Raw genomic sequence first — 21,508 nt, 5'->3', positions numbered from 1 at the left:
CATCAAAATTCAGCATTATTGTGCTCAAAACTGAAATCTTGAGGAGGAAAAATTCACAGAGAAATAATTCCCTTCAAAATGGAGCTTTCCTGGTTCAGCTCTCAGCAAGGAAAACATTTCAAGTGGAAAACACAAATAACTGGAGCACAAACAGGAAGATTTGGGGAGTTCAGCCCCCGCAGAAAAGATGGCAAAAACTTAAAAGACACAAACAGGTTCCTCTCCTTTCAGGAGCACCAGGATCAGGTTTTCCCAGGCATTGGAAGAGCCCCAATTTATACCCAGTTTCCAGACAGAAAGAAATCTGTGAACCTTTTTAATTCTTCATGCTCTGAGAGGCAAATCCTCTCGGGTTGCAGGCACAGAGGCCTCGGGGCCAGGGCTTTTCCTGGGATTTTTCAGCTGGGGGAAAAATCAGCAGGATCCTCAGCAATACCAACACCCCTGGGCTGGGAGCTCAGCAGCCACAGGAGGGAAAACTGCCCCCAGTTCCCAGAATTCCCAGAATTCCCAGAATTCCCAGAATCACTGGGTTGGAAGAGACCCTCTAGACCATGGAGTCCCAACACAACTAAACCCTGGTAGATATTTTTGCCCCCAATGTCCAGGAGGAATGATGAGGTGGACTCCATCTTATCAGAAGGCTAATTAATTAATTTATGATACTATATTATTCTATAGTATATTACATTATGTTACATTACATCTAAAGTGAATCTGCACTCATCTCGTGACTGTGAGCCCACAGTCCTGACACACACACCTGGATTCACCTGGTCAGTGAATCAAACCACACCAGAACCCAATTCTCAATTATCAATTCTCAATTCTCTTCAGGTAAACCATCTTCCAGCATGCATTCCACTTGTGAACAAACACAGGAGCAGGAAATGAAACAAGAATTGTTTTTCCTTTCTCTGAGGTTCAGAGAATGTGAATCTCAGAAATATTCTTGGGAAGTTGTGCCTTGTGTTTCTCTGTGAAGAGAAATGTGGCTACACCCAGTGCCACATCCAGGCTTTGTTAAACACACCCAGGCACGGGGACTCCACCACCTCCCTGGGCAGCCATTCCAGAACTTTCTCACCCTTGCTGGAAAAACCTTTTCCCTGCTCTCCAGCCTGGATTTCCCTTGGTGCAGCTCGAGGCTGTGTGCTCTGGTTGTGTCAGTGCTGCTGGAGAAAGAGCCCAGGGCCAGCTGAGCACAGGCACCTTTCAGGAGCTGTGCAGAGTGAGGAGGGCAGCCCTGAGTCTCCTTTGCTCCAGGCTGAGCACCCCCAGCTCCCTCAGGGCTTCCTCACAGGGTTTGTGTTCCCAGCCCCTCTCCAGCCTCCTTGGCCCCTCTGCATGTGCTCAGTGTCCCCAGGTCCTTCCCAAGCTGAGGGGCCAGAGCTGGGCACAGCACTCCAGGTGTGCCCTCAGCAGTGCAGGGACAGAATGACCTCCCTGCTCCTGGGACAGACACAGGGACAGACCCAGGGACAGACACAGGGACAGACAGGGACAGACAGGGACAGACAGGGACAGAATGACCTCCCTGCTCCTGCCAGCCACTCCATTCCTGATCCAGACCCGGAGCCATTGCCCTTCTTTTTTTTGCTCATTCCAGCTTTTCTGCTGGGCTTGGAGCAGCTGCAGGGAGACCCCAAGATGATGAACATGGAAAAGTTTCTCTGACAGAGATGGGGAAGGAGGAGCAGCCTCAGCACCCCCAGTCCCATCCCTCTGCAGCTCTGTCAGATCCCCTTGGAAGGGGAATGGCAGCATCCCAAAATCCCACACCTGAAGAAGAACAGAGCTGCTGTGTGGGGTTGGGGCTGCTCAGGGAGAGGCATAATTGGGACCAAATGTTGGGATTTGATTTCACAGATGATTGGTAAAAGTGCTGCTGAGTGAGGGCTGAGAGATCTGAGCAGGAACGTCTGGAATGAGCAGGGGAAAATATCTGGGAAGGACAGAGGGGTTTGGGATGGGAGGGACTTAAAAATCATCCAACTCCACCCCTGCCATTGCAGGGACACCTCCCACTGTCCCAGGCTGCTCCAAGCCCCAGGGTCCAACCTGGCCTTGGGCACTGCCAGGGATGCCTCAGGTCTGGGTTCACATTCTGGGATGCTGAGCTCTGTGCACAGAGCAGGGAGACAAAACAATTCCTGCTCCAGCTGGGCACCAAGGACAAATGATCCAAATCTCAGCCCCAGAGCACAAACCCCGTGGGCTGGAGAGAGAAAAACAAGCAGGGTGGGACTGCAGGGGCTAAAGCTGGGATGGGACAATGAACTGCAAGATGCAAATGGAGCAGAACTGATCCCAGGGACAGAGCCCGTGCCCGGCCGTGCATTTTGGGGCCATTTTGGTTCATCTTGGGTGCAGCCCTGGCTGGGCTCTGGTGCTGCCCAAGGTGCATCCATGGAGGAGATGCTTTGAATCAATCCCTGCTTTATTCTGTGGCTCTGCCCAGCCTCTGCTCTGGGGCAGCCTGCACAAGGCACCACCAGGGATCCGGGGGCAGCCCCAGCTGCTCTGGGCACCCTGTGCCCCCTCCCAGGGAACAATTCCTTCCCTTTATCCACCCTAAGCCCACTCCTTGTCATCCCAAAGCCACCCCCCCTTGTCCTCTCACTCCTCTTTTCCCATCACCTCCTCCAGGCCCTGAACATTCTTCCCTTGCTGGACTTTTCTCCCAAGCCCTAAATCCATGCCAGCCTCTCCATAAAGGCTGCCAGCAGCTCTGTGGGCTGTTCCTACAGTCAGAGCTTCTGCTGGATGTGCAGTCCTGGGAATCTGTACCCCCTCAGCCCATGGCTCATCCAAGATCTGATGCTTGGAGCACTCTGTGCTGCCAGTTCCTCCTGGAAAAGGCTCTGGATGCACTGAGTCGGAGGCTCTGATCATGATTGAAGTCGTCTTGCTGTGTCCTCTTCCCTCTAAAACCCTCTTTGCTTCTTCAGCACGTGGAAAAAAACCTGAAATAATCAGTTTGTAGAACAAAAAAATATAAAAGTAAAGAGGATGAAGAATGTCTGAAGGATGAAGTCTGGAGAAGAGGGGAGTTTCTGCTCAGTTTGCTCTGCTTTAGGGAATGCTGTCACCTGCTGGCAGGAGAGTCAGAAATTGGAGTTTAGTGGGAATAAAAAAGAGCCTCCCCATTCCAGAGGGGAAAAACCCCACAAAAACCCTCCCAGGTAAAAGCCAGGCTGGGAAATGAGGCGTTCCTGGGACAGAGGGATCCTCACTGGGCGGAGGCTCCTGCACAGGAATTCCCAGAGACACCAAAGTCGCTCTCGGCTTCCCTCCCACACCCACCCCAATTTCTGCCTCCTTCTCCCCTCTCTGCACACCCCAGCTCCCATTAACCCCTTCCTGCCCCTTTTCCCCTCCCAGCCACCTCCGTTCCCATGGACACTCCCTCCTCTCTTCCAACCACCTCCCACCTTCCCCGTGGCCAGGGAAAAGCAGGAGCTCCCACAGGGCAGGGACCTCTCACACCTCCCTGAATTCCACCATTTCCATTTCCCACAGGCAGCACTCTGAGATCTGGCACTGCCCAAAATTCTCCCTGTGCTGGCCACTCCAGGGCTGTGGTTGGGAAAAAATCAGGAAAAAATTATTCCTGGAAAAGGAAGGATGCCCAGGGCAGTGGTGGAATCACATCCCTGATGCCATTTAATTCCTGACATTTTTTTAGCACATAATTCATCTGCCTCTTCTCCAGGGTCCTGCAGCTGCCAGAGCAGAAAACACCCAAAGATCCCCAAAAAGTATTTTTTTTTAAAAAATTAATTTGATGGTCTTTATATTTTATATAATATTTATATAATATTTATATTATATTTATTTTATGTTCATATATTGTTTATTTATATCTACATATTACTTTTATATTTTAATGTATTATTTATTTATATTAATTTATCTATTTTTATTTATATTATAAATTTTATAAGCTATAAGTTTATATTATAAATATATTTTATATATTTTAAGTTTTATTTATATTATAATTATGTTATACTTATACTATATTACATTATATCATGTTATATTATATATTGCATATTATATTATAACATATTACATTATAATAATATACAATATAAAATTATTATGTTAATATATTTATATAATACAATATATTATATATTATATATAATATATTATATATATTATATAATATAGAATATATTATTATTATATTATATATTATAATATATTAGAATATATTATTATATATTAATATTATATTATATATTATAATATATTATTATATTATAATATTATATAACATTATATAATATATAATAATATATAGATTTATAAGATTATTATATTAATATATTTATATATTATTAAAATAATATATAGATATATAAAATTATATTATATTATATTATATTATATTATATTATATTATATTATATTATTATTTCTTTATTTGATAACAAAATTCATATAAACACAGGGAATGTGCAGACAAAATGCAGAGCCTGTTTGGAATCCATGGGCAAGGATCAAACAAATTTTGACCAGAAAGCAGTGGTTAATTATTAAATAAATATATTATATTATTTATATTAATTTTAAGATTATTAATTTTAAGATATTATTATTATTTTAAGATATTAATTTATCTTGTTAGTATTTATATTATATATTATAAATAATATATTTATATTATATAATATAAATGTTAACAAGATAAATTAATATTGACAGCTGGGAAGGTAAAAATTTAAAATTCAACAGCACAGGAGCACAAGGTGTGGCTGTTTAAAAATGAACCATTATTACACAGCAAAAAGTCTTTTCAGGAAGAAGACAATCATGAATCCTCACCCAGCTAAAAAGTTACAAAATCTGTATGAAACCCATCAGAAAAATTGCAAATTCTATTTGAGACCCACCTGAAAAATTGCAAAATCCACTTGAAAGCCACCTAAAAATTGCAAATTGTATTTGAGACCTACCTAAAAAAATGGCAAATTCTATTTGAAACCCATCTAAAAACTGCAAGTTCTATTTGAAATTAAATCCATCTGAAAAGTTGCAAATTCTATTTGAAACTCATTTGAAAAATTGCAAATTCTATTTGAAACTCATCTGAAAAATTGCAAAATCCACTTAAAACCCATCTGAAAAGTTGCAAATTCTATTTGAAATGAAACCCATCTGAAAAACTGTAAAATCCATTTGAAAGCCATCTGAAAACTTGCAAACTCTATTTGAAATTAAACCAATCTGAAAAATTGCATATTCTATTTGAAACCCGTCTGAAAAATTGCAAATTCCACTTGAAACCCATGTAAAAAGTGCAAATTCTATTTAAAATGAAACCCATCTGAAAAATTGCAAAGTCCAGTTGAAACCCATATAAAAATTGCACATTCTATTTGAAACTCAGGTTAAAAAATGTAAATTCTATTTGAAACCCATCTGAAAAATTACAAAATCCACTTGAAACCCATCTAAAAAATTGTAAATTCTATTTGAAACTCATCCAAAAAATTGTAAGTTCTCTGTGAAACCCATCCAAAAAACTGCAAATTCTATTTGAAACCCACCTGAAAAATGACAAAATCCACTTGAAATCAATCTAAAAAATTGCAAATTCTATTTGAAACCCATCTGAAAAATTGCAAATTCCACTTGAAATCCAAGAAATGTAAGAAAGATCTCTTTGTAATTTTCACTAGAAGAAAACTCAGCTTTAATTAAGTCTAATGAAGATCCATCCTCATCACAGTGAGAAAACCAAGATCCCACCAAGTTTCCTACACCCTTTTGCTCATTAATTGTTGAAATTTAATTGGAGGCAGGATTCATTTGCCTGAAGGACTGACAGAGGTGTTTGTTACTATTTCCTCCCTGTGAGACTTTTGTGAGTCACTTCTGGAACATTTCTATTTCTGCTTTTATGAAGTATTAAATGCTAAAAAGAAGTTTTAGGTGTAGCAGTTTCCCATCCACTGGATTGTGTTTTATTGGCCAAGGGAGTTGGGGAAAAAGGGGAAATTTCAATGTACACACTCAAATCCTGCTGCCTCAGGAAAATCTCACAGCTGCATTTCTTTTTTGAGTCCAGAAATTAAACAAGAAGAACTTTCTGCTGTTTCATTCTTCCAGCAGCTCCTCAGAGAATTCCTTCCTTTTGCTTTCTTGTTTCTTGCAGTCAAATCTTCCCATTTCTGCTCCCACATCCCAATCCTGAGCTTTGTGCTGAGCTCAGAGTGAGTCAGCCCCACCCCACAGCTACTGGGGAGCATCATTTTACACCAGAAATAACCAAAAATGCTGGAATGACACCATTTCCTCTTTTTTTAGGTCTTGAACAACATCAAATCTTATGAATGCATCTGATTCTTTTTGCCAGACAGTTCCTGAAAGGTAGAATGCTTTCTAAACATGATTTAGGGACTCTGGTGGAGACTCACATCTTACTGGCTGGGTTTTTAATCCCCACATTTCCCTGATTTCCTTCTCCTTGAAGTCACTTCCCAACTATTCCTCCTGCTGCAGAACCCCATTCCTGAAACCTGGATCTTCTCCTGGCAGTTTCTTCACAGAAATGTTGATGGTTCTGCATCAGACCTGCCCAGGGAACTTGGACTGGGAATTGAGGATTGAATTTTTGCAAAAAGAAATGCACTCAGACATGGCAGCTTTGCCTTCAGGCTGGGAGGGGTGTGCTCAGCCTTTATTTGTTGGACTCACAGCTGCTCTGGTCTCCAGCAGCTGCAGGAAGGGACAAATCCTCAGTCCTGGCACGTTTTGGGGCTGGGGGAGCTGGGAGGCTCTCATCAGATGGCAATGGCTTCTCTGGAAAAAAATCAGACAGGAAAATCATTTCAAATGAATAAATTCAGATTTAAAATCCACCCAGCCCTGGTCTGAGAGTGTCCAGCACCTGCAACAAGGATAAGCTGGAACCACAAAAGTCTTTGAAAAGCTGGAGAACATCACCCCCATGAATTTATCCTTGGTTCTACAAAACTGTAGGGACAGTCACCATCAGCTGCCCCAGAGCAGGGAGAACACACTTCATACTGCCCAAAGCACCTCTCAAAACAATCTCAAGGCAGAACACATTTCATACTGCCCAAAGCACCTCTCAAAACAATCTCAAGGCAGAACACATTTAATACTGCCCAAAGCACCTCTCAAAACAATCTCAATCTCTCAAAGCACACATCAAAACTAAGGAGAAGCTTCAGAAATTGTAATCAGAGTGAGGATTTTTTTACAATATAAATCTATAATAGAAAAATCTGCCTGGGAAGAGACTTGGCTGGTGTTGAGAGCCACAGAAACTCACCATGGTCCTGTTCTGAGGAAGGAGGGATAGGGGCTGGGTCTGGATATGCAGAGGCTGGGGTGTCTGGCTTCAAGGAAATCAAGTTTATTCTCCTTTAAAAGAGCAGAAAGAATTAAACTGCTTTACAGACATCACTTCCATGAGTGTTTCACTTCAAGATTTAATTAATACAGAATCACTTAACTGAAAAGGTAATTCAGATGTGTTTTACTGCACATTTTCCCTTCTTTTTACAAGTTGAATGGAGCATTATCCACTTCCAATGCCCTGCCATGGGCAGGGCCACCTTCCACTGGAGCAGGGTGCTCAGAGCCCCAGTACAATCAACACCTGGATTATTGGCAATTTCTAAAAAATGAGATCTTTTAGGAAGTCACCTAATCCATGTTTTATGTTCCACACCAAGGGCCTGGCTAGACTTGCAGAAGGGTTTTTAAACAGCTCCTGGCAGCTGAAGGCTTCAGGTACCACTTTTGTGCACAAAACTGGAGCTGAAGACAGAATCACAGAATATTCTGAACTGGAAGAGATCCAAGAGGATCAAAGCCCAACTCCTGGCCAAGACAGACACTTTCTGTTGTGAAGGCTCAGGTGAATTTGCTGCCTCACATTTCAAGCAGAAACCTAAAAGCTCCACATTTAGGAGACATTTTGACCTCTCGTTTGCAGCACAACAAAAAAACCCCACATCAAGAGAGCTCCCACTCAGAGCCAGGGCTGGGAATTTGTGTGCAAAGCTCAGCCTTTAAATGCAGCACAAGCACAAATTGCCTTGGCCCTTTTATTTCCCAGTGGAAGGGGCAGCAGAAATCTCACCTGGGTGTTTTGAAACAGGACTGCAGAGTGGTGAGGGTGACCCTCCTGGGCTGGGGGCCTCTGCTGCTCTGGGTGCCTGCCTGGCTGCTCCTCCTCTCCTCTGAGGATGGCCCTGGGGTGCTTCTGATGCCCACAGGGGTGGAAGGGGATGGCACTGGGGTGCTTTTGATGCCCACAGGGGTGGAAGGGGATGGCACTGGGGTGCTTTTGATGCCCACAGGGGTGGAAGGGGATGGCACTGGGGTGCTTTTGATGCCCACAGGGGTGGAAGGGGATGGCACTGGGGTGCTTTTGATGCCCACAGGGGTGGAAGGGGATGGCACTGGGGTGCTTTTGATGCCCACAGGGGTGGAAGGCAGCTCCTTCCCAACAGTGCTGGGGGTTTGGGGTTGCACTGGGGGATCCCTGCTGGGAGGGGTCCCCTCTGGCAGCCTGGAACCTGGAGAAATGACTTTATGGGATTGGCTCTTCTTGGCTTTCTTGTCTGCTGCTGCTCCAGGAGTCCTGACATGGATCTGGGGCTTTTCCTTGAGGGGCACTCCCAGCTCATCCTCCTCGAAGGTGACGAAGGAGCAGTACCCGTCCGTGGAGGAAATGGCCAGGAAGGATCCATCACTGGACCTGTTTGGGATTGATTTATTCCCATTAAAGGCCAAGATTTTACTTCAACTGATTAAAATAATTCTCTAATTTACAGAGCAAACAGGGACGGATTGCTGCTCAGACACTGAGTGACCACGTGTGTGGCACAAATGAAATACAAACCCGAGGCAGGGCTCACGGTGGACATGGAAAAAGGACATTTCCCCATGACAATAAACCTCAGGAACACAATTCCTTACCATGAAATGTCACTCAGGGTGTGGTAATGGATGTTGGAGACATAACCAAAGGGGAAGGACTGCTCAGTGTCATAAAAAAGCACAGAATCTTCTGAGGCAACAGCAAACACCAATCGATAGGGGAGGCTGAACAGGGCAGGGGGGGATTTGGGACTGATTTCATCTGCAAAGAAATGAACAGTGAGAATTCTCTTGTATTTATTGCAAGGTAGTGATTGCACTTAGGCATTAATTTAAATAAAATTACAGCATCAATCAGTGTAAACGCTGAGCAGACAGCTCTTGCATAAAATGCAAAATTGAACATTTCTGTTGTCTGAAATTTACTTTTTATTTTCTTCGTTGAAAAACAAAAGGGTGCCTTTCTCCCTCTGGATTGCTACTGTTTTGTTTTGTAAATTTTTCCCTGTTTTCCAGCTGGAGTTTTTCAGCATATTTATAAGAACTTTAATATTAAAGTCTCCCTTTAGAGGAGCTACAGAGATGAACTGCAGACCCTCATCTCCTTGCTTTGCAACACCATGGATCTAAAATTATGATGGAAATAGAACAGGTAAATCCTGTAAGGAATACTACAAATTTAACCTTGAAAGAAAGGAGCCAAGCCCTGCCTTTCCACCTGAGTAATGCCAGTCTTGTTAAAATATAAACACTCCTGGACCCACAATAAAGTTGGATTAAATAAATACAAAACAAATTCTTGTGCAACTTCACATAATCCTGCCCCCAGCTCAGAATTCCTGCTCTGCCCAGTAACACCAGCACTGCTTCCTTGAATAAACACCAGTGGTTGTGGCAAACTCCTCCAACTCTCTGTGATGTGGGCAGTTGAGACTAACAGGAATTATTTCACTGCACTGCTCCTCTGGTGCTAAACCAGGTTATTTCTTTTGAACACAAAATGGTTAACAGCTGAAGGAAAATATTTCACAGTGCTCCTGCAGCCTGAGAGGCCAAGGAACAACATTCATCCCCTCTACCAAAAGCAACTCATGAGGGACTTGAGGTGAACTCAGGGCCTCAGAGTCAGGAAGCAACTTCTCAGCACTGTCTCAGAGGAATGAATGCTGAAAGGCTGGGGCATAAAACAGTGTCCAGCCACATCTTTTCCCAGATTTGCTGGGAGTTCCCACTCCCTGAAGTGGGAAAGTTCCCACTCCCTGAAGCTTCCCATATGTCTTAGGTTGGAAATGGGGCTGTGTGTTCTGTTCCCATCTGTCAGAGCTGGGGCAGTTCTCTGCTGTCCATGGGGCAGTTTTTTCTTTCTCTCTCCCACAGCCAATCCTCCCTGCAGGAGATCTCTGCTGTCCATGGCCACTGAGTGTCCCTGCAGGGCTGATCCAATCCCATCATCCCATGGGGAGATGCTGCATTGCCCAGGGGAGGAGCCAAGCATTCCTCCCTGGATCCAATCTGAGGTGCTGGGACAGCCCAGCAGCCTTTGCCCAGTGCATTGCCAGAGGAGCAGCTTCTGCTGCCCTGCATGGCCAGAGGGAGCCCAGGCCCATCTGCAGCAGCCCTGGAGCTGCAGAGGAAAACTCCCCCCTTGTGCAGGATCCCTGCTCCAGCAGAGCCACAGCTGGCACTGCAGGAGGGCTGAGCCCCCATGGGATGGGGCTGTGCCACCCCCTGACACACAGGGGGACACCTCCTATTCTGACTTTGTCAGTGGTTTTTTTTTGTTTGTTTGTACTACTGCATTTGTATTTTTAATTTTCCCAGTAAAGAGCTGTTATTCCTACTCCCATACCCTTGCCTGAGAGTCCCTTCATTTCAAAGTTATAATCATTCAGACTGTAACAATTTGCATGTTGTATTTCAGGGAGGCTCCTGCCTTCCTGAGCACCCAGCTGCCTTCCCAATCCCACTCACCATACCTTCAGCAGAGGCTCCTCTCAGCTCAAAGTACACAGGGCAGCAGCGAACAGCCAGAGTGCCCTTGCCAGGACAGGGCAGGTGACCCACGGGCCTTCAGAGAGAGCCAGGAGTTCAGAAAACACATTTGCACTATTGGAAATGTTTATTTTTCAATCCAAACAGATTTTTATCTCACTAAACCCCTACCTTTTAAGATTGTTTCTGGAGAAAACATAGGTGGTGTTTGTAACGTTCTCTCCTGATTCCACGCAGCCAGCTGCAAAAACAAAGATTCCAGCATTACTCATCACCTCAGAGAGCTCCTGAGCACACACCTTGTGTCCACAAACATTCCAGTTCCTGGCAATTAGGCCTCTCCAGAAATATTCTAATTCCCAGGAATTAGGCTTGTCAGTTGGGCAAAAGCTGAATACAACTTAAAAAGGCATCCCAAATATTTATTTAGTGCTGGTTTTGTTTTCCCTTATACACTTCCCTCTTCAAAGCTGCTTTTTGATGTTGCCAGACATCAATAAAAGCAGGGTTTGGACAGGCACACACTGATCCCTCCTTGCTGGGCTGTTTTTACTCTGAATGCAGAATGTTCTGAGGGAAGGACAAAATCAAAAAAAACCCCACTCATTATCCTTCATTTCTATCTTAAGACTTCTGGTGTTGCAATTTATCCAGCAAAATGCCATAAATAGCACTTTTATCACAGGAGAAAGTTGATGTTGTGGATTGCTGATGGAGAATATTGTGGAATTTTTATTTTCTTCAATAAGGAAAATGAGGAATGGCTTAATTAGGATAAATCAGCATCACTGAGATGCAGGAAATATTAAGGAACGTTCAAATTAGGATATAACAGATTGAGGGAGCTGGGAAAGGGGCTCAGCCTGGAGAAAGCTTAGGTTCTTAGGGAATGCTTTGGGTTGGGAGCCATTTCAGCTCAGGGGGCCCTTGTGGCTCTGCACAAGTCCCTGCCAGGAGGGCACAGCCGGGGGGGTCGGGCTCTGCTCCCAGGGCACAGGGACAGGAGCAGAGGGAACGGCCTCAGGCTGGGCCAGGGCAGGCTCAGCTTGGACAGCAGCAGCAATTTGCCCATGGCAAGGGAGCTCAGGCCTTGGCAGGGGCTGCCCAGGGAGCTTTGCAGTGCCCAGCCCTGCAGGTGTCCCCTGCAGGTGGCACTGAGTGCTCTGGGCTGGGGACAAGGTGGGGATGGGTGACAGCTTGGATTCCATGACCTTGGGAATGTTTTCCAAGCTCAGTGACACAACCCAAGTGCCAGGAGATGTCCCCACACCTGGAGTGAGCAGATAGGAGCCATCAGGAGTGAAGCTGAGCCTGCGGAAAAACGACTTCAAGCTGTCGTCGTGAAACATCCGAAAGCTCCTGGCCTGCAACACAGAAATCAGGACTGTGGAAAAGGCCAGGAATGTGCAACTGCCATCCCTGGGACACAAAACATCCACTGGGACACTCCAGCCTGATGGAACTTTTCAAATAAAAGCTTTAAGAAGCCATGGCTCCATCAAGCTCTCTATAAATTCTTCACAGCTAAGAAAAATAATCCTTGATCCCTCTTGAGCTGCAAAGCAAAACACTCCCAGAGCTGTCACCTTAAAGCAGCCATCAAAAAACAGTCATAACCTGGAGAACAACATTGTTTAACACCCAGTGCTGCTCAGGCATCTCGTGCTAACCCCAGGATTAGAGGTTGAAAGAAAACTTCTCCCATGGCAAAGTGCCTGCTCTCAGGCCTGTTCTTCAGTGTCCATAAAACTCTTACCAGTGCTTTCCCCCAAAAAGAAAAGGAATGAATAGAAGGAATTAAGAAAGTTACAGCCAGCCTGGAGGTGTTATTTTACTATCACTTAAAGCTGTTTGGGAGGAAACAAAAGCTCTTTGTTTTCCCTCTTAGGGTTAGAGTTTCCTAAATAATCCCTAATTCATATTTTTCTTCACAATCTAATTACCTTCTGGAAAATTCCTGGCTGTTAACTTTAAAATATTATTACTATTAACTTTAAAATATTATTACTATTAACTTTAAAATATTATTACTATTAACTTTAAAATATTATTACTATTATTATTCACATCCATTCATAAACTCCAGGCTACTGCCAGGTATGTTTGAAGTTTTCCCTGTTAAGAACTGTTTTCTCCACACTATTTTTAATTTTTACAACTAAAGGATTATCTTACTGCTTTCATCAGCAAAAAATTTTGGGGATGTAGTTTCGGGGTGATGATGGTGGGAGTGGATGAGTGTGAAGGTTTCTTGCAACCTTGATGATTCTACAACATAGGAATTGTTTGAATGGAAAATATTGGATCTTTGGGTTTCATGGAACAGGAAGTTTAGATCAAAGAGCCCCCAGCAGAATTTGCAGCCCCAGCAGAAGCAGGTACCTCTCCTTCAGCTCCTGACCCCGATGGCATCTTGGTGACATTGAAGGCCACTCGCTTGGTCTGGGTGCTGTAAACTCGCAGGACCCTGTGTGGGAGAGCAGAGTCAGCCAGCAGGGAATGATGGAGTGCATGGGGTTGGGAGGGACAGGAAAAATCAGCCATTGCTGCCATGGCAGGGACACCTCCCACTGCCCCAGGCTGCTCCAGCCCCAGTGTCCAACCTGGCCTTGGGCACTGCCAGGGATCCAGGGATGGAATTCCATGCCAGCCCTGCCCACCCTGCCAGGGAACAATTCCTCATTGCCAAGATCCCACCCAGCCCTGCCCTCTGGCACTGGCAGCCATTCCCTGGGTCCTGTCCCTGCATCCCTGTGTCCTGTCCCTGCATCCCTGTGTCCTGTCCTTCAACCCTGTGAGGAAGCCCTGAGGGAGCTGGGGGTGCTCAGCCTGGAGCAAAGGAGACTCAGGGCTGCCCTCCTCACTCTGCACAGCTCCTGAAAGGGGCCTGGGCTCAGCTGGCCCTGGGCTCTTTCTCCAGCAGCACTGACACAACCAGAGCACACAGCCTCCAGCTGCACCAAGGGAAATCCAGGCTGGAGAGCAGGGAAAAGGTTTTTCCAGCAAGGGTGAGAAAGTTCTGGAATGGCTGCCCGGGGAGGTGGTGGAGTCCCCATGCCTGGGTGTGTTTAACAAAGCCTGGATGTGGCACTGGGTGCCAGGGTTCAGTTGAGGGGCTGGGGCTGGGCTGGACTCGATGGTCTTGAAGGTCTCTTCCAACCCAGGGATTCTGGGATTCTGGGAATTCTGTGAAATTGTCTCTCTCCAGCTTTCCTGGGGCTCCTTCAGGCCCTGCAAGGCCACCCTGAGGTCATCCCAAAGCTTCTCCTGTGCAGGTGAACAATCCCAGCTCTCCCAGCCTTTCCTATGAACAGCTTCCTTTCACCCCAAGTTTCCCAAAAATGCCCCAGGATCTCCCTTCTCAGTCAGCAGCTCAAAATATAAAAATATAAACCTGGAGCACCAGTTGACCATTAAGTAAAATCCTCCTCACGAGACACCACCAGAGGGATGGATGTGTGTTAATGACCAAAGAATCAATGAACCCCTCACAATGCTTGGCAACCCCTCCACAAGGTTTGGCAGGTCCCAGCATTTGGATTTATGGAGGAACAAGGAAATTAGGAAACAGGGAACTGCCAGGCAGTTCCTACCTGCACTGTGGGCTCCTCAAGGGTGGAACTCACCTTAAAAACAATTAACTACATCTCCATCAGTTCTACCATCATGGAATGCTCTGGGCTGGAAGAGACCTTAAAGATCATTGAACTCCAACCCTGCCTCGAGCAGGGACCTTGCACTGTCCCAGGCTCTCCATCCCCAAGGATGAATTTATCAGCTCATGAACACAACCATGCAGCACTCTCTGAAGAGTACCAATAATGATCAATAACATAAAAACTTAATTCCTAAAGCAAGACCCCTACAAAAGTTTATGTGCTGCTAAGAGAGACTGCAGGAATCATTGAGCACAAGCCAAAAAATTAACTAAAATATCATTTTACTTTCACATCAGCCTGCTTACACAACAAAGTGAATAAAACAAAATCTCATGTTTATCTGGCATACTTCCTTTTAATTCCTTTTAACCTTGCACTGTCCCAGGCTGCTCCATCCCCAAGGATGAATTTATCAGCTCATTAACACAACCATGCAGCACTCTCTGAAGAGTACCAATAATGATCAATAACATAAAAATTTAATTCCTAAAGGAATTAAAGGAATTAAGTCTTCCTAAAGGAAGACTCCTACAGAAGTTTATTTGCTGCTAAGAGAGACTGCAGGAATCATTGAGCACAAGCCAAAAAATTAACTATAATATCATTTTACTTTCACATCAGCCTGCTTACACAACAAAGTGAATAAAGCAAAACCTCATGTTTATCTGGCATACTTCCTTTCAATTCATCCTCCTGGAAAAAGGAGTATTCAGGAAAACCACTGAGACCAACAGCTCACCTGTCACAACTCAGGGTTGCAATATACTGGCCCAGAGGATCCCAGGTTACTCCTTGGACATAACTCTTGTGCTCATTAAATATTGAAACTTTCTGTCCTGAAATTACAAACAGCTTTCAGATCATAAATTCCAACGTGTTTCCAAACATTTCAGACATCAAACAAGACAAAGAAATGCTTCAAAATGTAGGGAAATAATTTTTTAAACATACAAGTGTCCATTGGATGGTGGCTGAAAAGATTATCAGCAAAAGTTGCTTTTAAAGTGCCAGTTAAAGGTTTGTTCACTACAAATCTGATAATTAATTAGAATTAATATTAGATCATTATTTAGGGTTTGTTCACTACAAACTTAACAATTAATTAGAATTACTATTAGATTAATATTATGACTCAGATAAGCAAAGGCAGGGGCTCTCTGACCCCACTGATGTTCCACAAGAGAAGTTCTCAGAGCCAAAATATTGATGAGAGAAAGTTACAGGGAGTTTTAGAAATACTTTGTTGAATACTGGCACAGGTGGAATTTTTTTATATTATTTAAGTGTTGCTTTCTTGCAAAGAAATACCAGAAGCTGCCAAGTTTCAAAGAAAATAAATAGATTTTCAAAAGGAAAGACACAAACAGAGCTCAGGCCATGCTGCACAACACCAAAAAGTGAAGTAAGAAGTTTGTGCAAGAGTTTTGTGGGGGTAAAAAATGTGTGAAGTTATTTCCTGAATACTCCAAGGTGATCAGATTCCTCAGGTGTAAATTGAGAATATTTTATATCTATTTATTGAGGGCCCTCACACACACAGAAAATCACACAGGAAAACAATCATCAAAAAGATGTTTCCCATTTTTTGGGGGGGAAATGCCACAAGCCTCTTCCAGCAGATCTGGAATTCCATGAGATAACTGCAGCATTTACCTTTATTGACATCCCACATGATTGCTGTGTTATCCACAGAAGCAGATGCCATGTAATTTCCATCTGAGGTCCAACAAATATCATACACATCTTCCAAGTGGCCTCTGGAAGGCAGGAAAAAACAATTATTAATTTGAAAATTAAAAGCTATGTGTGAATATGAGTTTTATGAATTTTTAGGTTAAAAAAAAATAGCAAGAGGCAAATAAAAACTCCTGCTGGTGCTTCAAGCACTTCTGCATTCCTCTCACAACAACCTCAGCTGCCAAGAACTGCTGCTTCAGCTTAAAACCATTGCTCTTTGTCCTGTCACCACCTGATTATTCAAAATGTCCCTCTCCCTCCTTTTTCTGAGTCTCATTAACAGGGAGTTAAAAGGATTCATATCAGAGCAAACAAATTGTAGACAGTGCTAGAATTCTACACAAACTGAGAAGTGCACCACATGTTAGAAACCACTGAGAAAACAAAACCACTGAAAAGAAAAACAAACTGACCAAACAATAAATTTACCTCAAAGTTTTAATGACTGCCCAGTTCTCCTTGTTCAGCTGAGCTTCATCATCATCCTGAAACACCAACGGCTCCAGCTCTTTGCTGTCATTCAGCTTCCACAGCAAAATGACAGCATCTGCAGAAGGAACCAGAGCAAGCTGCTCAATTTCCCTTTGTCCCTCTTGTTCATTCAGCTGGATTTCATTTAGTTTAAGTTCAAAATTCTGCTGAATGAGGCAGAGGAGAAGCAGCTCTCACCATCCCCTCCTGAGGCCAGGATGTCCCCGCTGGGAGAGAAGCGCACGACGTTGACGGCCTTGGTGTGGCGCGCCAGGTTGGACAGGAACTCCACGATGGCTTTGCCATCCGGGCCCTTCTCCACCTTCCAGATCTGCTTAGGAGAGGGGCACAGGATCATCAGGGTGGGAAGGGCCACCAGCATCACCCCAATCCCTGTCCCCAAGGGCCACATCCAGACTGCTCTGGGACAATTCCAGTGACTCCAAACCCCCCTGGGCAGCTCAGCCCAAGGCCTGACCACTCTGCCACTCCGATTTATTTTCAAATCTCCAATCTGAACCTCCCTCTGATGCAATTTGAGGCCATTTCCTCTCCTCCCTTCCCTTGGTGATGCCTCAGGTTTGAGCTTTTCTATTTTTCAGGTTCTGTGCTGCTTTAGTGTGTGGGTCTGGGTTCACATTCTGGGATGGTGAGCTCTGTGCACAGAGCAGGGAGACAAAACAATTCCTGCTCCAGCTGGGCACCAAGGACAAATGATCCAAATCTCAGCCCCAGAGCACAAACCCCGTGGGCTGGAGAGAGAAAAACAAGCAGGGTGGGACTGCAGGGGCTGAAGCTGGGATGGGACAATGAACTGCAAGGTGCAAATGGAGCAGAACTGATCCCAGGGACAGAGCCCGTGCCCGGCCGTGCATTTTGGGGCCATTTTGGTTCATCTTGGGTGCAGCCCTGGCTGGGCTCTGGTGCTGCCCAAGGTGCATCCATGGAGGCCTTTGAATAAATCCCTGCTTTATTCTTTAGCTCTGTCCAGACTCTGCTCTAGGGCAGCCTGCACAAGGCATCAGTTTCTGGTGACCACGAATCATTGGGACATGGCAGAAGAGCCTGACCCCACCTCACTCCACCCTCCTGTCAGGGAGCATATTTTATGTGAAAGAAAAATGACATTTTTTTAGCCCTAAAATAGATATTAAAAAAATCCCTGAAACATATGCACCATCAGGGAAGAATTTGCCAGTGAGGAAGGAAAAAGTTTTACCTGAGACAACTGGAATAAACTACTACAGAGACTATTTACCAGAGTATGTAATGACAAGGGGGAGTGGCTTCATACTAAGAGAGTAGGTTGAGATTGAATATTAGGATGAAACTGTTCCCTGGAAGGGTGGGGAGGAGCTGGGATGGAATTCCCAGAGCAGCTGTGGCTGCCCTTGGATCCCTGGCAGTGCCCAAGGCCAGGCTGGACATTGGGGCTTGGAGCAGCCTGGGACAGTGGGAGGTGTCCCTGGCCATGGCAGGGGTGGCACTGGATGAGCTTTAAGTCCCCTTCCAACCCCAACCTATAATTCTATATACAATCTTACACTCTTTCCTGAAACGATCCACTCCCCTTGGCATGTACCTCCCAATAACCCAGTATTTTGGATAATGAAACCAACCCGACATTTTGATAATGAAACCATCCCAGTGTTTTGGCTAACAGCCCCCACACCCCGCACACTCCAGCCCCGGTTCAGCTCACCCTCACGGTTGTGTCCACCCCTGCCGAGGCCAGGCGATTGATCCTCCCATCCGCTCCATGCTGGAAATCCAAGCTGTAAACTGGCTCCTTATTATGCCACACGATTTCACAGGTGATGACCTTCATGTTTCCTGGAGAAAACAGAACAAACCCCGCATCAATTCTTGTTCCTTATGGCTCTGGAGGCCAAACTTTGTGCGCATTTCCCAGGCACCGCTGGCAGAGCCTGGAACTGCACCGCAGTCCATTGACAGGATGCTTTGAGGAAGGCTGTTTCTAAAAGTTGTGATTATCATGGCTAAAGTTCTTGTTTAGGGGTTGCAAGAGGGCGGTATCAAGCCCTGTGCATCGGTTTAAGGCTTGAGAGAAAAACTTTTTTTGGGGGTAACAACCCTGCCCGGAATCCAAACAAGGAGGGAGCACGGGCGGCCCGGCGCGGGCTGGGGAAGGGCAGAGGCGCCGCCGGCCGCTCCCGGAGCCGCGGGGATCCCCAGTCCCGCTCTCCAGACCCCAGGGATCACCAATCCTACTCCCCAGAGCCTCAGAACCCCAAATCCCGGTGCGGCTCCCCCGGCTCGGGTCCCCCCCACTGCCCTCACCTGCGGCCCGCCCGCGGCTCCCGCGCGCTCCCGCCTGCGCCCGCCCCGCGCATGCGCGCGCCCGCCCCGCGCGCCGCCTCAGGAGCTGCCGGGGGCGAAAAAACCGCAAATACATCGGGATAAATCTAAAATGAAAAAAGCCCAGTGCTTGCACTGCTCAAAAGAGTGTTTGTTTTGTTTTGTTTTGATATTTTCATTTCATAGGCATTGCTGTGCTTGACCGGTGTAAATATATAAAAGTCTTAATGGGTAACGTGTCTTCGAACTTCCCTGTTTCAAATGCAAACCTTTTGCCTGAAAAACATAATAATAATGACAAGTTACATTGTGAGAAAACGGCTTCTGCTTTCACTTCTTGCCCAATGGAAGAAGAGCCTCTGGGCAGGGGAGGTTGAAGCCCAAAATGGGGCTCTGAGAGCTCCCAGACCCCACAGGGCCTCACACAGCAGGGGAGGGAGCAGGAGACCAGGAAGGAAAATTAATTCTACATCACAGAATCATGGAACATGAAAAAAGCCCAATGCTTGCACCTCCTCAAAAGAGTGTTTGTTTTGTTTTGTTTTGTTTTAATTTCATAGGCATTGCTGTGCTTGACCGGTGTAAATATATAAAAGTCCTAATGGGTAATGTCCCCGAACTTCCCTGTTTCAAATGCAAACCTTTTGCCTGAAAAACATAATAATAATGACAAGTTACATTGTGAGAAAACGGCTTCTGCTTTCACTTCTTGCCCAATGGAAGAAGAGCCTCTGGGCAGGGGAGGTTGAAGCCCAAAATAGGGCTCTGAGAGCTCCCAGATCCCACTGGGCCTCACACAGCAGGGGAGGGAGCAGGAGATGATGAAGGAAAATTAATTCTACATCACAGAATTATGGAATGGTTGGGGTTGGAAGGGATCTTAAAGTGCCACCCAGTGCCACCCCTGCCATGGCAGGGACACCTCCCACTGTCCCAGGCTGCTCCAGCCCCAGTGCCCAGCCTGGCCTTGGGCACTGCCAGGGATCCAGGGGCAGCCCCAGCTGCTCTGGGAATTCCATCCCAGCCCCTCCAGGGGACAATTTCATCCTAATATTCAAACGAAACCATCTCTTAGTTTGAAGCGATTTCTCCTTGTCCTGGCACTCCATCCTTTGAAAATTGTCTCTTTCTTGTCACCTCCCTTCAGGTCCTGGAAGGCCACACTGAGATCTCCCCAAAGCTTCTCTTCTCCAGGCTGAACAATCCCAATTCTCTCCGCCTTTCTATTCCCATGGGAGAACTCTTTGTTGTCATCCCTGTGGCACAGCTCACTGTCATTGTCCCCCTACTCTCTGGAGTCTTCTCCTTGGCACAGCCCAAGGGCTGCTGTGGCTCCACATTGTGCCAGGGCCCAACACAATGCTCAGATCCTTCCCAGCCTGGTGCTCTGGTGGCTCCATGGCAGGAGCCTCCTGGCTTGGGGACACAGGGGCTGTGCCCTCCTGTGCCACCCTCATGGGGGACAAGGACAGTGTGAAAAACACCAATCACTTGTTTTTAAAATTTTAAAAATTTAATAGTGATAAAATGGTTATAAAAATAGCACTATTAGAGTAATAAGAATTGGGACAATTTGGATTAGGACAATATGAGACAATAGAAACAAAGAGTTACGGACATCCAGGTACCTTTTCTGGGCAAAATAAGACCAGAAAAGGACCCACGTTAACAAAGGATTAACCCTTAAAAACAACAGCCTGTTGCACATTCATACACCTCATCCATGATGCATAAATTCCATTCAAACACAGGATTCTGGGCAGAGTCAGCTTCTTCCTCTGAATCCTGACAACGCCTTCGAGGCAGGAAGAAATTAGTTTCTTCTGATAATGGGGCAATAAATTCTCTTTTTCTGACAGATTCAGGTGTCCTGTGGCTGCTATCTGGTGTGAGTCCTTTCTTTAAAAACGTGTCCTACATAGCATGGTTTCTATTTTAACATTTTTTAATAACCTAAAACTGTATTTTACACACTACTTAAGAGAATTAATACAGCATTAATTTCTAACACAACACATATAATAATCATTTAATATTTTTAATTTTTAATATTTTAATATTTGCAAAAAGCCAATCATAAAATATGCATTTTTCACAGCAGTAACACCTTGAGTCAGGAGTGTTGGGCTGCAGGAGAAGCCCAGGATGGGCTGTGGGGCTGTGGCCCCATGTCCCTTGTGCTCCCCAGTCTGTCCCCACAGAGGGCTGAGGCCTGGCTCTGGCTGCTCTTTCCTCCACAGCTTGGGATGGCCTGTGTGGAAGCTGCTCCTTCCTTCTCCCCCGGTTTGCCACGGTGGGAATTTTTGCCCAAACAGCTCACCCGGATCAGCCTCACCAAGCCTGGCACCCTCCTGGTGTTGTATCTGCACTTTTGCCACTGTTTGCACACTGGAATCTCCTGTGCTGTGCTCATTCCAAACCTTTCCCCTTCCTGTTTGCCTCAGGTGAGTTATCCTGAG

The 21,508-nt window shown here is 45.4% G+C and overlaps 2 protein-coding genes across 2 annotated transcripts in view; both read right to left on the bottom strand.

The window, feature by feature from the left end:
* Positions 1-668: 668 nt before the first annotated feature.
* Positions 669-21,508, bottom strand: part of DOP1B (DOP1 leucine zipper like protein B) — a 121,820-nt gene continuing 100,980 nt past the window's right edge. The window contains exon 29 of the mRNA XM_071430118.1: positions 669-1,224. The gene's annotated coding sequence lies outside the window, so the exon portion shown is untranslated. The remainder of the gene's footprint in view (positions 1,225-21,508) is intronic.
* Positions 4,691-19,116, bottom strand: CHAF1B (chromatin assembly factor 1 subunit B). The gene is made up of 14 exons (XM_071430131.1): positions 19,032-19,116; positions 18,433-18,563; positions 16,929-17,061; positions 16,689-16,806; positions 16,176-16,279; positions 15,262-15,358; positions 13,246-13,330; positions 12,134-12,227; positions 11,035-11,104; positions 10,848-10,939; positions 8,971-9,133; positions 8,129-8,749; positions 7,313-7,404; positions 4,691-6,816 (listed from the first exon to the last, which is right to left on the bottom strand). Exons 2-14 carry the CDS (start codon positions 18,556-18,558, stop codon positions 6,695-6,697), a joined length of 1,917 nt encoding a protein of 638 aa, XP_071286232.1. The 5' UTR covers positions 18,559-18,563; positions 19,032-19,116; the 3' UTR covers positions 4,691-6,694.

This window comes from Agelaius tricolor, unplaced genomic scaffold (assembly GCF_023055355.1).
Source record: "Agelaius tricolor isolate 1412-34295 unplaced genomic scaffold, bAgeTri1.0.p SCAF_7, whole genome shotgun sequence".
Classification (NCBI taxonomy): domain Eukaryota; kingdom Metazoa; phylum Chordata; class Aves; order Passeriformes; family Icteridae; genus Agelaius; species Agelaius tricolor.
This window is presented reverse-complemented; position numbering and strand designations above follow the sequence as displayed.

What these genes read in the sequence shown, in the direction of transcription:
- CHAF1B (XM_071430131.1), bottom strand. Translation starts at nt 18,558, where the DNA reads ATGAAGGTCATCACCTGTGAAATCGTGTGGCATAATAAGGAGCCAGTT. An exon ending in GCAGTCATTAAAACTTTGAG is followed by an intron (nt 16,280 to 16,688) that starts GTAAATTTATTG and finishes CCTGCCTTCCAG; the next exon opens with AGGCCACTTGGAAGATGTGT. An exon ending in GGTCAGGAGCTGAAGGAGAG is followed by an intron (nt 12,228 to 13,245) that starts GTACCTGCTTCT and finishes TCTGTGTTGCAG; the next exon opens with GCCAGGAGCTTTCGGATGTT.